Genomic DNA, 12,132 nt, shown 5'->3' with positions numbered 1-12,132 from the left:
GCTACAGAGATCAGATAGAGGAGGGCCATTGGGGGGGGGGGGAAACCTTCCTTCCAGGAGAGTGCTGAACCCTAGGGGTTCTTATTTAAAAAAAATCAAATCCACAGTAAAGCCTGCAGGGAGATGTGTCAATCCACTGAATTACCAATTAACACGGACCAGGCAGGCAAAGGGTTCAAATGTAACTAGTTATTTATTACCCTGCAAATGCCTGATCTTGTCTGATCTTGGAAGCTAAGCAGGGTCAGGCCTGGTTAGTACCTGGATGGGAGACCGCCTGGGAATACCTGGTGCTGTAGGCTTATACCATAGTCTTTCGAGACTGAAGGTTGCCAACCATTTTATTTGTCCTGAACAGCAGGAAATGCTAAAAGACAATGCTAGGACGCTTCTGTTCTTATGGATATTTAGGTTCTATGCAAATCTTGTGACATGGCTGTGCTGCTTCTTATATTCTCAAACCTCACAGTTAATGTATTCTTATGTCTCGTAATGAAAATCCAAGTGCTTCCAGATTGTGTTAAGTGGTTGTGAGATCTTGAACTCACTGATTCTATGGCAAAGGTGCTTGTTTGGATATATGTTTTGCTGAAGGGCTAGCATGCATAGAGCCGGACAACGTGAAGAGTCAGAGGGTGGAGCAAATGTTAAGTGCAGCTGCATTACTGGGCTTGCTGACCAGTGATTAAATTCATGGCTGGCTGGCAAGTAAAACCTAGGGCAAGTCTCCAACGAGTATTCTTGCTGGTATCGCTCCATCCAAGCAATAGACACGAATCCAGTAATCAACAAAAATGCACAATCAGTTATGAGCTTGAAGGAAGAATCTCAGCCAGGAAAATCAAAAACAGCTGCTAATTCTCTGGTTTTTGCTTAGATTTGGCTTAAAAGTTAATTGCAAATGTGCTTTCACATCTTTATGCAGTTTGTCCAAACCCATCCAAAGTGTTGAATATCACTAAACATATTTTTAGAGAACTCTTCCACCCCCATCCAATATTTTTTTTTTCATATTTCTGGTCAAGTAAAGATATCCCAACTAGTGATGGAATCACCAGTAATGTACAGCTAATATAATGGTTGCAGTGATGATTTCTTCCCTTCTCATATTATGTTTCTGAATGTTTGTAAGACCTTCCACATGCAGGAGGTGTATTGAGTCCAGTGGCATACATAGGGGGGCAAGGAAGACAAATGCCCTGGAGGGCATGCCTGCGGGGGCAGCAGTGCCACTCTTGGCCACCCGCTTCCGCAGCCACTGCCACCATCACCCTTGTCCCACTGCCCTCACAGCCGCTTTCCGATCTGCTCTGGAGACCTTTGGAGGGCCAGGAAGGCCCCGTGGCCCTCTGAAGGGCTTCTGAGACCTCCAAAGGGCCATTAACAGCCACTTCCAGTTTTCATGAAATACTGAAAAGTGATATTTTCAGGCACTGCGGCTCTATTGCCATCATATGTGATGTTGCTTCGACAGATGTCCCCTTAGCAGAGGACACAGTGTGTGCATTTTTGGTGGGGTCACACCAGCGGGGGGGGGGGAACAGAATTGGAATCTAAGAAGATCAGCAGCGAACCTCTCATAGACGAGATGGGGCAAAAGCCCCAGGCGCCAGTCGCTAGGACCCACGGAAGCCTCTCTGAGGCTCCTGACGGAGGTGGAAACTGTACTTCCAGTTTTCCAGAAGCACAGTTTAAAGCATATGGGAACCTTACAGAGGTTTCTCTGATGCAGGTGGAGGTTGTACAAGGCTCCATGAGACTCAGGTGAGCGGGGAGGGCAGCTTTTTGAGTGAGGGGAGGTAGCGACAGCCCACAGGGGGTGCCATTGCAGACTTCTGCCCCGGGTGTGGGGCAGGGGAAGTCCGCTGCTGAGGAAGATCCATGAGAACTTTTCCCTATAAACGAGCAATGAATAACGTAATATAGTAAGCAAAGAGAGGAGAAAAAATACCTTCCAAATCACAAACACAAGTTAGAATTTTCTTTTCAAACATTGTTACAGTATTTGACCTACCGGCAGGCAGTTCAAAGAAAAAGTATTCCCTTTTCTATCACTTGCCCAGTGACAACAAATGCATATTTCCTTTCTGGTAAAGGATAACACCAAACAGAATAAAATCTGACACTTTCCCTTTCCATCTACATGGTGGTATTTCTAAGCCTTACTGATGGTACGAGAGTTTATAAGAGCACCTTGTGCTCAATGCATCACCTCTGAGGATTTAATGGAAAAGGATTGAAAAGGGAAATAGCTGAATAACTGAAACAGAATAAGTGAAACTGAACAAAAACAATGCAATGATCCCATTCTTTTGGGGCTTTAACAGGAACAAGTAAAGTAATTCCATCATAATGCAGTACAACATTCCATTGTCATTAACTTATATATAACAAAACCCATTAAGTTAATGTCATCCATCAAAATCTGAAGGTCTTGATTACATCAGTGTACCCCCTCATTTCTGCCCCTTTCATCCTTCTCTGTGTAAAATAACTACAAAAATTGAACTCCCATCATGAATAAACTCAATTTTCAAAGTCATGTGTCCCTAACCTTTGGAGGGCCGCTTTGTGAACTTTGTGAACCGCTTTGTGAACTTTTAGTTGAAAAGCAGCATATAAATACTGTTAATAATAACCCCTTTGTGAAAAATTAAAGGGGATTGTACAATGAGATCTGAAATAAGCAATAGGCAGAGCTTTTCAACTCCAGAACTTTTGTGTGTTAGGGGGGCGGGATTCATTTCGGAGATTTTTGCAAGAAGTAAAAAAAAAAAAATCTCTTAGGCTGTAATCCTATGCACATTTTCCTGTAAGTAAACCCCACTAAACACAATGGGACTTACCTCTGAGTAGTAATACATAGAATTGTGTCCTTTGTTTCTTGGGTGGTCCCACAAAAATAATCAAATTGGGGGTGGTAGCAGAGATATTATTTCTTCAGGAGGAAGACACTGCTACTGAAGGTGGTGGCAGCAGTATCAAAAATGTCAACTTGTCTTCCCAGGGCCCAGTTTGTTCCAGGCTCTATTTTCTGCCTCTGAAATGTTCTAAGCTATCATGCTAGTCATCTGATGGTCTGGTGCTTTCTGGGACAGAAAACGGTGACTGGAGTTAAGCCCTGAGTGGTGTTTTCAGCATCACTGCTGCTGCCACCCTCAGAGGTAGAGGCTGTTTGTGTCAAAGGAAGAAAGTGCTCTTCTACCACCACCTGCAGGAAGCCCCAGGCCTGCAGAGAAACTGACAACTTTTGTGGGGCTCCCCATGAACCTCATAAAGAGAGGAGCAATTGTTGCTGCCTCTTTGGGCATCTCTACTCTGGCTCCAGACTCAGGTTGTCTTCCAATGACCTCACTTCTTCCACACCAAACCCCTGGAAAGGGGGTGAAGGCAGTCAAATTGTTCTGTCTATTCCAAGTCTTACAACCTGTGAAATTTAAGCCTACAGGGTCACCAGCTTGCTCTTCAGGTTCGGATTCCCCATCTGACTCTTGCCTCAAGGTTCACATGAAGTCTCTAATCCTACACTCTGTCCCACAGTATTCCTCCCAGTTGTCACCACACCTTAGAGACAAGTGTTTTTATCCCCTTTACTGTGGTGGGAGGGGCCTTCTGGAGGATTTGTGGAGCTCCACATCATTCAAACTGGGACTGTTCTGGTGGCCAGGCATTCCCCTTCAATAGGAGATGAGGCCTGGTCTTCAATAGGAGATGAGGCACTGTTGCCTACTCATGAGTAAATGCACACATGTAGCTCAGTTTTGCTTTCTATAGAGCTCACTACATTTTCCTTGTCAGCTTGGGGAGGGGGGTTCCTTCTCAAGTGTTTTGGGGGCCTGTGTTCATTGCATCACAACCATTCTGGTGACTTTGCATTTCTCTTGGCCTGCCCTCCGAAGCGGACTGAGACACATTTGCCTACTTGTGAGTAACACACACATGCAGTTCAGTTTCAATTTCCATAGGACTCAATGTATTTTCCTTGTCGGCCATCAGTTTGTCAGCTTCAGTTTCATGACCCACTGGTGGGTCACAACCCACAGTTTGGGAAACACAGGTCTAGACCATAATGAACAATTTCTACACAGACATGCATTTGGTGTAATCCAGAAAGAGCTTCCCTGATTTGAAATTAATGGGACGTGTGCCCCCATGCCATCCATGTATATTTTTAAAGGATTTATTTCAAACTGAATTATGCAGGTTTCCAGACTTGGGTATCCAGCCTAGCCAAAGGACTAGAGCCATGATGGTCCTCACCCTCTTGCCTTCCCATGATAAAGGGACATTTCAAGGGGGTCATTCAAGTTCCTGCTCTGAGGCAAGACAAATGGTGAGTAACTTTGCTTGCGGGAGAGGTGTCAACACATTTACAGTATCTCTAGTATGCTTCTGAATTTGGCTGCCAGCAAAATTCAAAGCAAATATAGAGATCTGTCCTCAATGAACTATGCAAAGGATGTCAAGGAAAGCCAGAAGAGTTCAAATAGGACTAGTTGTTCAGTACCAACAATAACCAGGAAGGAACACAGAAAGCTGTCTTCTGTTGAGTCAGACCTTTGGGCCATTTAGCTAAATACTGTCAATACTGACTGATAGTGTCTCTCCAGGGTTTCTGACAGAGGTCTTTCCCAGCTATACTTGAAGATACGAAGCATCAAACTTGGGATCTGCTGCAGGTGCTGTGCCACAAGGCTATGGACTCAGAAGCCACTGGGAGGGGGTGGAGAAGAGGGCAAAAAAAAAGATAAATCTCTACTTCCCTTCCAACCAACTTCTCACCCATTAGGAACACAGAAACATAGAAGCCAATGATGACTGAAAAGACTTTGTTCTGTGGAATAGGGAAGTACACATGGGGTCATTTTGACCCACAAGTAGTTTTTGGCAAAAGGTCTCTTAATCAGAAAAGGACTTCTCTGATCCTGCCTGACCCTTTCAGTTTGTCAGCCTCTGGTCTGCCTGCAGATTTGGAGGACAGCAAATACGTAATAGCCACACCCAAAATAATGAAGATGATGATATCCTGCTTCGTTCTTTTTTTCCCAGTCCCTTTGACTTAGTAAGACTCTGGACTAATTTTTCACACAAGTAAGTCCAGCAGCAGTCCACCACCAGGTCTTGTGCCTGTGTATCCAATGCAATCACCGACAGTTGGATCCACATCAGAGCAAGCTTGTAGCTCATTCTGTTCTCATTTCACAGTTCTTTAAATTAGAACTAGAGCCCTATATTGCCACAGTGTTGTGGGGGCTACTTTCTCATGGCTGGCTCCTGTGCCACTTGAGTAGAATTTGTACGGACCAAGAACTGGTTGGGCAAGTCCAGTGCTCTATTTATTGTGGGGACATGTATGTTACACATTCATTTACAGAGGTAGACAACAAGTTTGACTGAAAAACAAAATCAATCCCACAAGCCTGTGCTTCTCAACCAAACCGTTATGAATTCCACCCTGTAAGAAATAAAGGTTAATGATCACATTTGAACAATGCACTCTGTATAAATTCTGGCAACTGAGAGCTGAGAGTCCCTCTGTCATTAAAGAAATACATCAAGCAATCTTGTCCGCTTTGCTAGGTACAGAACCAATTGATCATGACATGTCCAGCTTGTTTGAACACAAAATGTTAACAACTATGTATCTGGACTAGTGGTGTAGCAAAGACCAATAACAAAAGTGAAATATAATTGTAGCAGATCAATAAAGTTTGCTGAGCAATTTGCACATGGTTTTCTGCGCTGTGATATCACGGCTAATTTATTTTCCTCCGCTGCATTCTATACTTTTTTTGTTTGAGCAGAAGACGAAGGATGCCGGTTCATTTTCATAGAGTAAGAAAGGAGGATTAAAGATTAATTTTCACTTGTCAACTGTGTACGATCTAATTGGATTTAGGAGTGAAGGGACACTTAAAATCCACAATAGCGAAGTGATTTCTTGAAATTTCATAGCTAGTGCAGTCACGAAAGACTGGATTTAGATATAAAGTGCATTTCACTTCAAATGTTATCTTTGGAAATCATTAAGTTTCTGTTTGTATAATTACTGCAGTTGCATGTATACAACCTAAGCTAGTGAAGCAATCTATTCAATTCACTAATCCAGTGGTTTTCAAATTCTCATGGAGAGTTTGAGCCACTGTAAGTGCTTGTGGGGGCGGGGGGGAGGCAGCCATACAATCCCCAGGATGGAGCCGCTCAGGGGGCTGCAGGGGCATGGGTGCGGGGAGCCCGGTGCGAACCTTTGGCAGGGCTCCCTGCAGCAGTGAATGTAAAAGCAATCACGCCCTGCCTCTGCTAAAGTGGAAGCAGAGTGCTGTTGCTCAGTTTTCACTTTCACTGCTGCGGGGAGTCCTGCCAAAGGTTCGCACTGGGCTCCTGGGACCCTGGGAAGGCTGCAGGAGGCTTGGGTAAGTGCACCCAAGCCCCTGAGCGGCTCCATCCTGGAGATGGCGCCGCTGCCTTCTCCCTGCCTCCAGGCTGCCCCTGCCCCTTAAGGGGGCAGAGGCCAGGGTCGACAGGCTGGGCCACTGCGACGCCCCAGTTTGAAAAGCCCTGCACTAATCAACAGGCAGTGGAAAGGACAAGGGTTTATTTTTTTTTCCCCCTGTACCCTGAATTTGAAAGTCGATTCTGTATTCCATTATGGAAGACTAACAGACCAATCCTATCTAAATCTGCCTTCTCGCTGCTGCAGCTATGCCAATGGAGCATGCACTGTTTCCTATAGGGGGGCTGTCCAGAGGCCTCCTCAAGGTAAAGGAACTTTTGTTCCCTTATTCCAGGACAAGCCCCTGCTTCCCATTGGGAAGCACATTCTGGTGCTGCTGAGATTCACCTCTCCCCCTCCTGTTCTGTTCCCCACCTGTGCCCCTCCCCCAGAAGACGTCCCCACTCCTCTCCTCCCTGCCCTGTTCTGCTCATCTCCTGCCAGTTCCTGCTCCTGTCACAGCCTTCCCTTCACTGCTGGGCATAGCCAGCAGGGGCAGTGGGCTTCCAGTACCTCTGCATTTGCAGTGGCAGATTCAAAACTGTTCCACTGTTGTAAAAGTCAGCGCAGCCCTCTGTTGGATTGGGCAGTCACTTTCTTCCAAGCACAGAACTGTGTTTTAATTGTTATTTCTAAACAGCCCTGGCTACAATGATTGCCATTTCAGATAAATGGAATGAGAAGCACCTTTTCACTGACCAGTATTAGAGGAGTCTCTCTGGCAAGTAGGTTAACTGAGGAAGGTTAGTTCTAAAACTCTAACCTGCACTATTTGGGCATTCAAAGTCTAAGCCACATCCATGCATGAATGAACCAGTAGGAAGCCAGCAGGCATATGAGGTGGAGTTGGGAAAGGAGAACCTGTAGCTCCAGGCCTTTTGGACTATACTGTGGGCTATGCAGTCACATCCATCACTGCCTAGCAATTGGTGCTACCGTGTGATTCTACTCCAGGGACTGTTGTTTTCTAGCAGTCTTCCCAGTTAAGGAGAGAAAGCACATGCTGATCTGCTGTTTCATTCTAGATCCAATTGACTTTTGGTTTATGCAGCTGTCTCAAAAGCCTATACATGTAGTTGTGGTTGTTCCAAATATTTTACTAGGGACATCTTAAGAAAATAAGAATTGCCTTAAAGGATGAGACCAGTAGTCATTGTTAGATGTAGATCAGTATTCTGGCCAGAGATGGATGAGAAGCCAGCAAGTTCAGGCACTGATGGAGGCCCACATCCATCCAAGGGCTCTCCCAACCTAGCTGGCCCCATGGCAGGGCCTCTGAGAGGAATTTTATCAGGGGATACAAAGTTTCTTTGGGGCCCCTTTGCAAAGGGGGAGGGGTGAAACAGAACAGGGGAGGGTAGAGCCAGCATCCCATGCAGGCAACAAGTTTGAGTAGATAGGAAAACATAAGATCTCAAGAAATTTCTGGGCCCCCTCCTTTGGCTCCTGGGCCCCCCTTTTAACCCTGGGCCCAGGTACAAATTACCCCCTTTACACCCCTCTTCTAGGCCATGCCCCATGGTATTGGTGGCAGTGGTAGCATCCATCAGGGACCTATTCTGTGTTTTTATTTTGATTATGTCTCTTCACCAATGAAGGGTGGGATGTGGAACCTATTTCAGGACTCTGCCCTGACACTAGGGGCATTGATTCTGGCTCCCAATGATGACTAGCTTGTTCCCTGAGAACTCTGGCAAAATCCCAGGCAGAACCTGAAAGTGAGAGCCTTGTCTTTATGACTAATCCCACCATCTAGGATCAGTTAGAACTCCTCTGAACATGGAGATTCAATTTACCTGTTAATTGGTATAGTGACTGTCAGATGCCTTTTCCATGTTCTCTTAAACATGTATAAAACTATCTAAGCTAGTGACTGTCAGCACATGTTCCCAGGAAGGATTCTATCAGCTATGCAAGCTATGAAGCAATCATTTTTATCTGTTCTCAGTCCACAGTCAATCAATCTCACTGGATAACCTTGACATTTTTTATGATGGTGAAATGTAAAGGACTTCTCCAGGCCATACAAGATTATATGTCACGGCCCAATACACATAGTCTAAAATGCACCTTTATGCTATTCCATTTATTACAATTAATCCTATGCATTAGTAAGGAAGACAGAATATAGAAATGGCCAGGACAATAAAAAGATAGTCAAATAATTTTTTAATTAATATTATAGTTCGGTTGCATATTTTATGCTTGTAGATATGTATATCTATGCTATGAATAGAACCATTTCTGTACTCAGTTTTTTTTAAAATGCAAAGGAAAACCACTGAATCATGTTAGTACAGTCGTTAAGTAACAAATTTTTAATACAAAAGCAAGACACTGTAGATATATAGAGATACAGAAGACACTAATGGCTGCATAAGAACAGCTGCTCCATAAAATATTCTGGTGCATGTAAGGATAATAATAAAAACAAGGAATTGTCAAAGTGCACATTCCATAGATTTGTATGTTGAACACAGATACACAGCTTTCTCTTCTCTGAAGCAGAATAAGACCTTATCAGACAAAAATAAAAATGGAATAACTGTACATTTCATTTTTTAAAAACTTAGGACACAATCCTAACCTACTTTCCGGCATTGGCATAGCTGTGCCAGTGGGGCATGTGCTACATCCTGCAGTTGGGGGACGATCATGGAAGCCTCTTCAAGGTAAGGCAATGTTTGTTCCTTTACCTTGGAGCTGCATTGCCCTTACCTCGGTGCTGGAAAGTTGGTTAAGATTGCACCCTTACACACAAACACAATGCTTCTCAACTGAATAGCCTGGTACTCTTCATTCCACAGAAAGCATCACTTCTGAATACCAGGACTAGCATTTAGGAATAATGGAAGAATTGGCAAGTAATCCCCCTTTTTCATGTAATAATTCTCTAGGAACTGTGTTTCTGGCCAGCTTATTAGCTCTAAACACTAAGGGTTGAATAAGTACCATTTCTCCATACTTCCTGTTGTGTTCTGTCTCCTCTCTTTTCTAATTCAGCGCATGGGAGGAGTAGCAGTGAAGGTGTGTACAGAGGTGTATACTCCTGCCCACCTGCTGCCTAAGGCAACTGCCTCAATTGTTCTTGTGGATGGGTTGGCCCTCAATATAGTTGAAGAAAAAGCTGGGGTGAATGGACTGGACTGTTCAATCTGTGTTGCCTGCACTGCTGATGTTGAGCTATGAATGATATAGTACAAAGTATCCCTAACAAATGATCTTAAAATAACACTGCTGTTGCATAATTTGTATTCAGAATATATCCAAGAGCAGGCGTATGAACTATGTTATGAATTTTCATTCCCACCCTTTGCTAAAATCCCTTTTGCCCTCCCCACTCCAGTCTGGAATGGTATCCTTGCTAAAAACAAGCACTGCCCCCTTCAGAGGTCCCTGAAACCTAAGAAGAAAGAACCACCACCCAAGCTCTTATCAATGGACAATAGAGAAACAAGACCTTGGAGCTACTTACCACTGTGAAATTCATAACTTTCAGTATCCATATCGTCATCGCTAAGTTAACGATCATGGTTACCAAGAGCAAGAGGACAAAAAAGTAGAGGCACCTCTTTCGCCAACCATAAATTCCTACAGGATAAAGTTGAGGGTTTTCTGTTCTTGGCAGACTGTTTTGCTGTGTTGCTAGTATATACTGTTCCCGTGTCATCTATTAAAAAAAAAAATGAAAACATTGTCTTTATTTGAGTGATCCAAAAGAAAATGATGCAATTTTCATGTTCCTGCACTAGAACAATAATTTCAGCTTTTTATATAAGGGGCTTTTTAAAGAAATGTTATCTTTGTATGAATTCAACTTATTGTCTACATCTATGAGTTCAGGTTTCGTCATCCCCCCCCTTTCCTTAGTCCACTGGTTTTCAGATGTTCCACCTTTCAGAAACACTTTATACATAGATTTCTCTAGTGTGGACCTGAATCCCAAAGCATTATAGAGGAATCTTGGGCATGGTCTAAGGTGCACACAAAAGGTCCTATAGCATAGGAGTCAGGCCTGTTAGGTCTTACCATCAAACAAAGTCCAATACAGTGCAGAAAAAGGTTTGTTAATCCCACCAGAAGGCATGGTTATTTCTAAGTGGCATCTTCATGTGTTTCTGAACCAAACTTCCGCATAAGACAGCTTTTGGCCCAAATGGGCAATGGCTTGATTGCTCCGCAAGTTGCCAAATCGCCCCCCCCCCTTTTTGCTGCCAGTGCATGCAGCAGTGGTTCAGAGTACATTTATTGAGGGAGCAATCCTAAGCCCTTATGTCAGTGCTTTCCAGCACTGGCATAGCGGTGCCAGTGGGACATGTGCTGCATCCTGCTGTTGGGTATCACTCACGGAGGCCAAAGTAAGGGAATGTTTGTTCCTTTACCTCAGAGCTGCATTGCCCTTATGTCAATGCTGGAAAGCACTGGCGTAAGGGCTTAGGATTGCGCCCTGAATGTTGTACAATACAGAGAAAGATTATATTGGTGGGCAGGTTGTAGAGTCAGTTCCGGGACTGAGAGGAACCTCGGTAAAGTACCATCCATTGGGCTCTTCCTATAAGATTCACAGTGGCCCTAGGGGCTTACTTTGTTGCAGTGGGTCCTTCTGACATTGGCAGATACTGACCATCTTCTTTCCCACAATGTCCTGGACATATAGCTCCAGGACATGAGGATAGAAACTGCCATCACCAGTAGTGACTGACATGCTTTTGTGGTACTGTTTTTTCCAACAAGTCCCAGAATGTAACATCCAGGCCATTAAGGAAACCCAAGATGGTGGATGTCAAGCGTTTGCTGTGGTGAGGAGCACCAGTTTTTTCTTTTCTTTTAAAAAGGACTAAAGGTGCAGAAGTGGGCTCTACTAGGGTACTGGGTCTCTGACAACTACCTAGGGACCACATTGTTGCTGAACCTGGCAGACTGTCTTTTAAGGAAAATATCTACCATTATTAAACTTTTCATTGAGGAACATCTGAATAATTTCCAAATAACTTCCAACTCTTCTCCATTGAAAAGACTGAATTGTTCTGTAATTAATTAACTTTAAAACACTGGAGAAAACATTGCACCCAGGTATAGAATGCTAGAGAGAGAGAGAGAGAGAGAGAGAGAGAGAGAGCAAGATCCCTCTGTTTCTTTCTTGGCAAGCTCTGATTCTCCTCCTGTGTTTGTAACTATGTGTTACATGAACAGCTTTAATAAATAACAGCTTTAATAAAACTCCTCCACTCAGCACATCACTTAGATCTCAGTAAACTGAAAGAAAGGTGGCGGCATTCTCTTTGAGTGCAGCAACTATTAAAAATCTTCCAGATTGCCCATTTAATTCAAAGCTCAATTCTGACAGTCATGCAATTCAGTTTTCCACTTGCAAAATCGAACAGCAGATCCACGTAAGCAGATCTCTAGTAATGACTGGTGCAGAAATGGAACAGCAAAGAGAAGGAAGGGCAAATGCAAAAAAAAAAAAAAAAAAAAAGGAAGAGGAATCACCAAACAGTTGCAGAAGAAACAATTTATTCCAAGGTATTGTTGGATGCCAGTGAAAGCCCAACCAGTGGCATAGCTAGAGAGGGGTGCGGGCGGTCCGTCCCATATACCAGCCTTGGGGAGGTGACACCACAAATGACCCAACATCG

The 12,132-nt window shown here is 43.9% G+C and overlaps 1 protein-coding gene and 1 pseudogene across 3 annotated transcripts in view; one reads left to right on the top strand and one right to left on the bottom strand.

Annotated features, from left to right (window-relative positions):
- SGCZ (sarcoglycan zeta) overlaps nucleotides 1-10,163 on the bottom strand; it is a 242,778-nt gene extending 232,615 nt beyond the window's left edge. For all 3 annotated transcript variants that reach the window (XM_066632447.1, XM_066632449.1, XM_066632448.1), the window contains exon 1: nucleotides 9,969-10,163. In XM_066632447.1, the coding sequence (XP_066488544.1) occupies nucleotides 9,969-10,163 (195 nt within the window). The remainder of the gene's footprint in view (nucleotides 1-9,968) is intronic.
- LOC136656245 (5S ribosomal RNA) lies at nucleotides 182-302 on the top strand (annotated as a pseudogene).
- Nucleotides 10,164-12,132: the final 1,969 nt, after the last annotated feature.

The sequence above is a fragment of the Tiliqua scincoides genome, chromosome 6 (genome assembly GCF_035046505.1).
Source record: "Tiliqua scincoides isolate rTilSci1 chromosome 6, rTilSci1.hap2, whole genome shotgun sequence".
NCBI lineage: Eukaryota > Metazoa > Chordata > Lepidosauria > Squamata > Scincidae > Tiliqua > Tiliqua scincoides.
The sequence above is the reverse complement of the archived record's forward strand: the minus strand, read 5'-3'. Positions and strand labels throughout refer to the sequence as shown.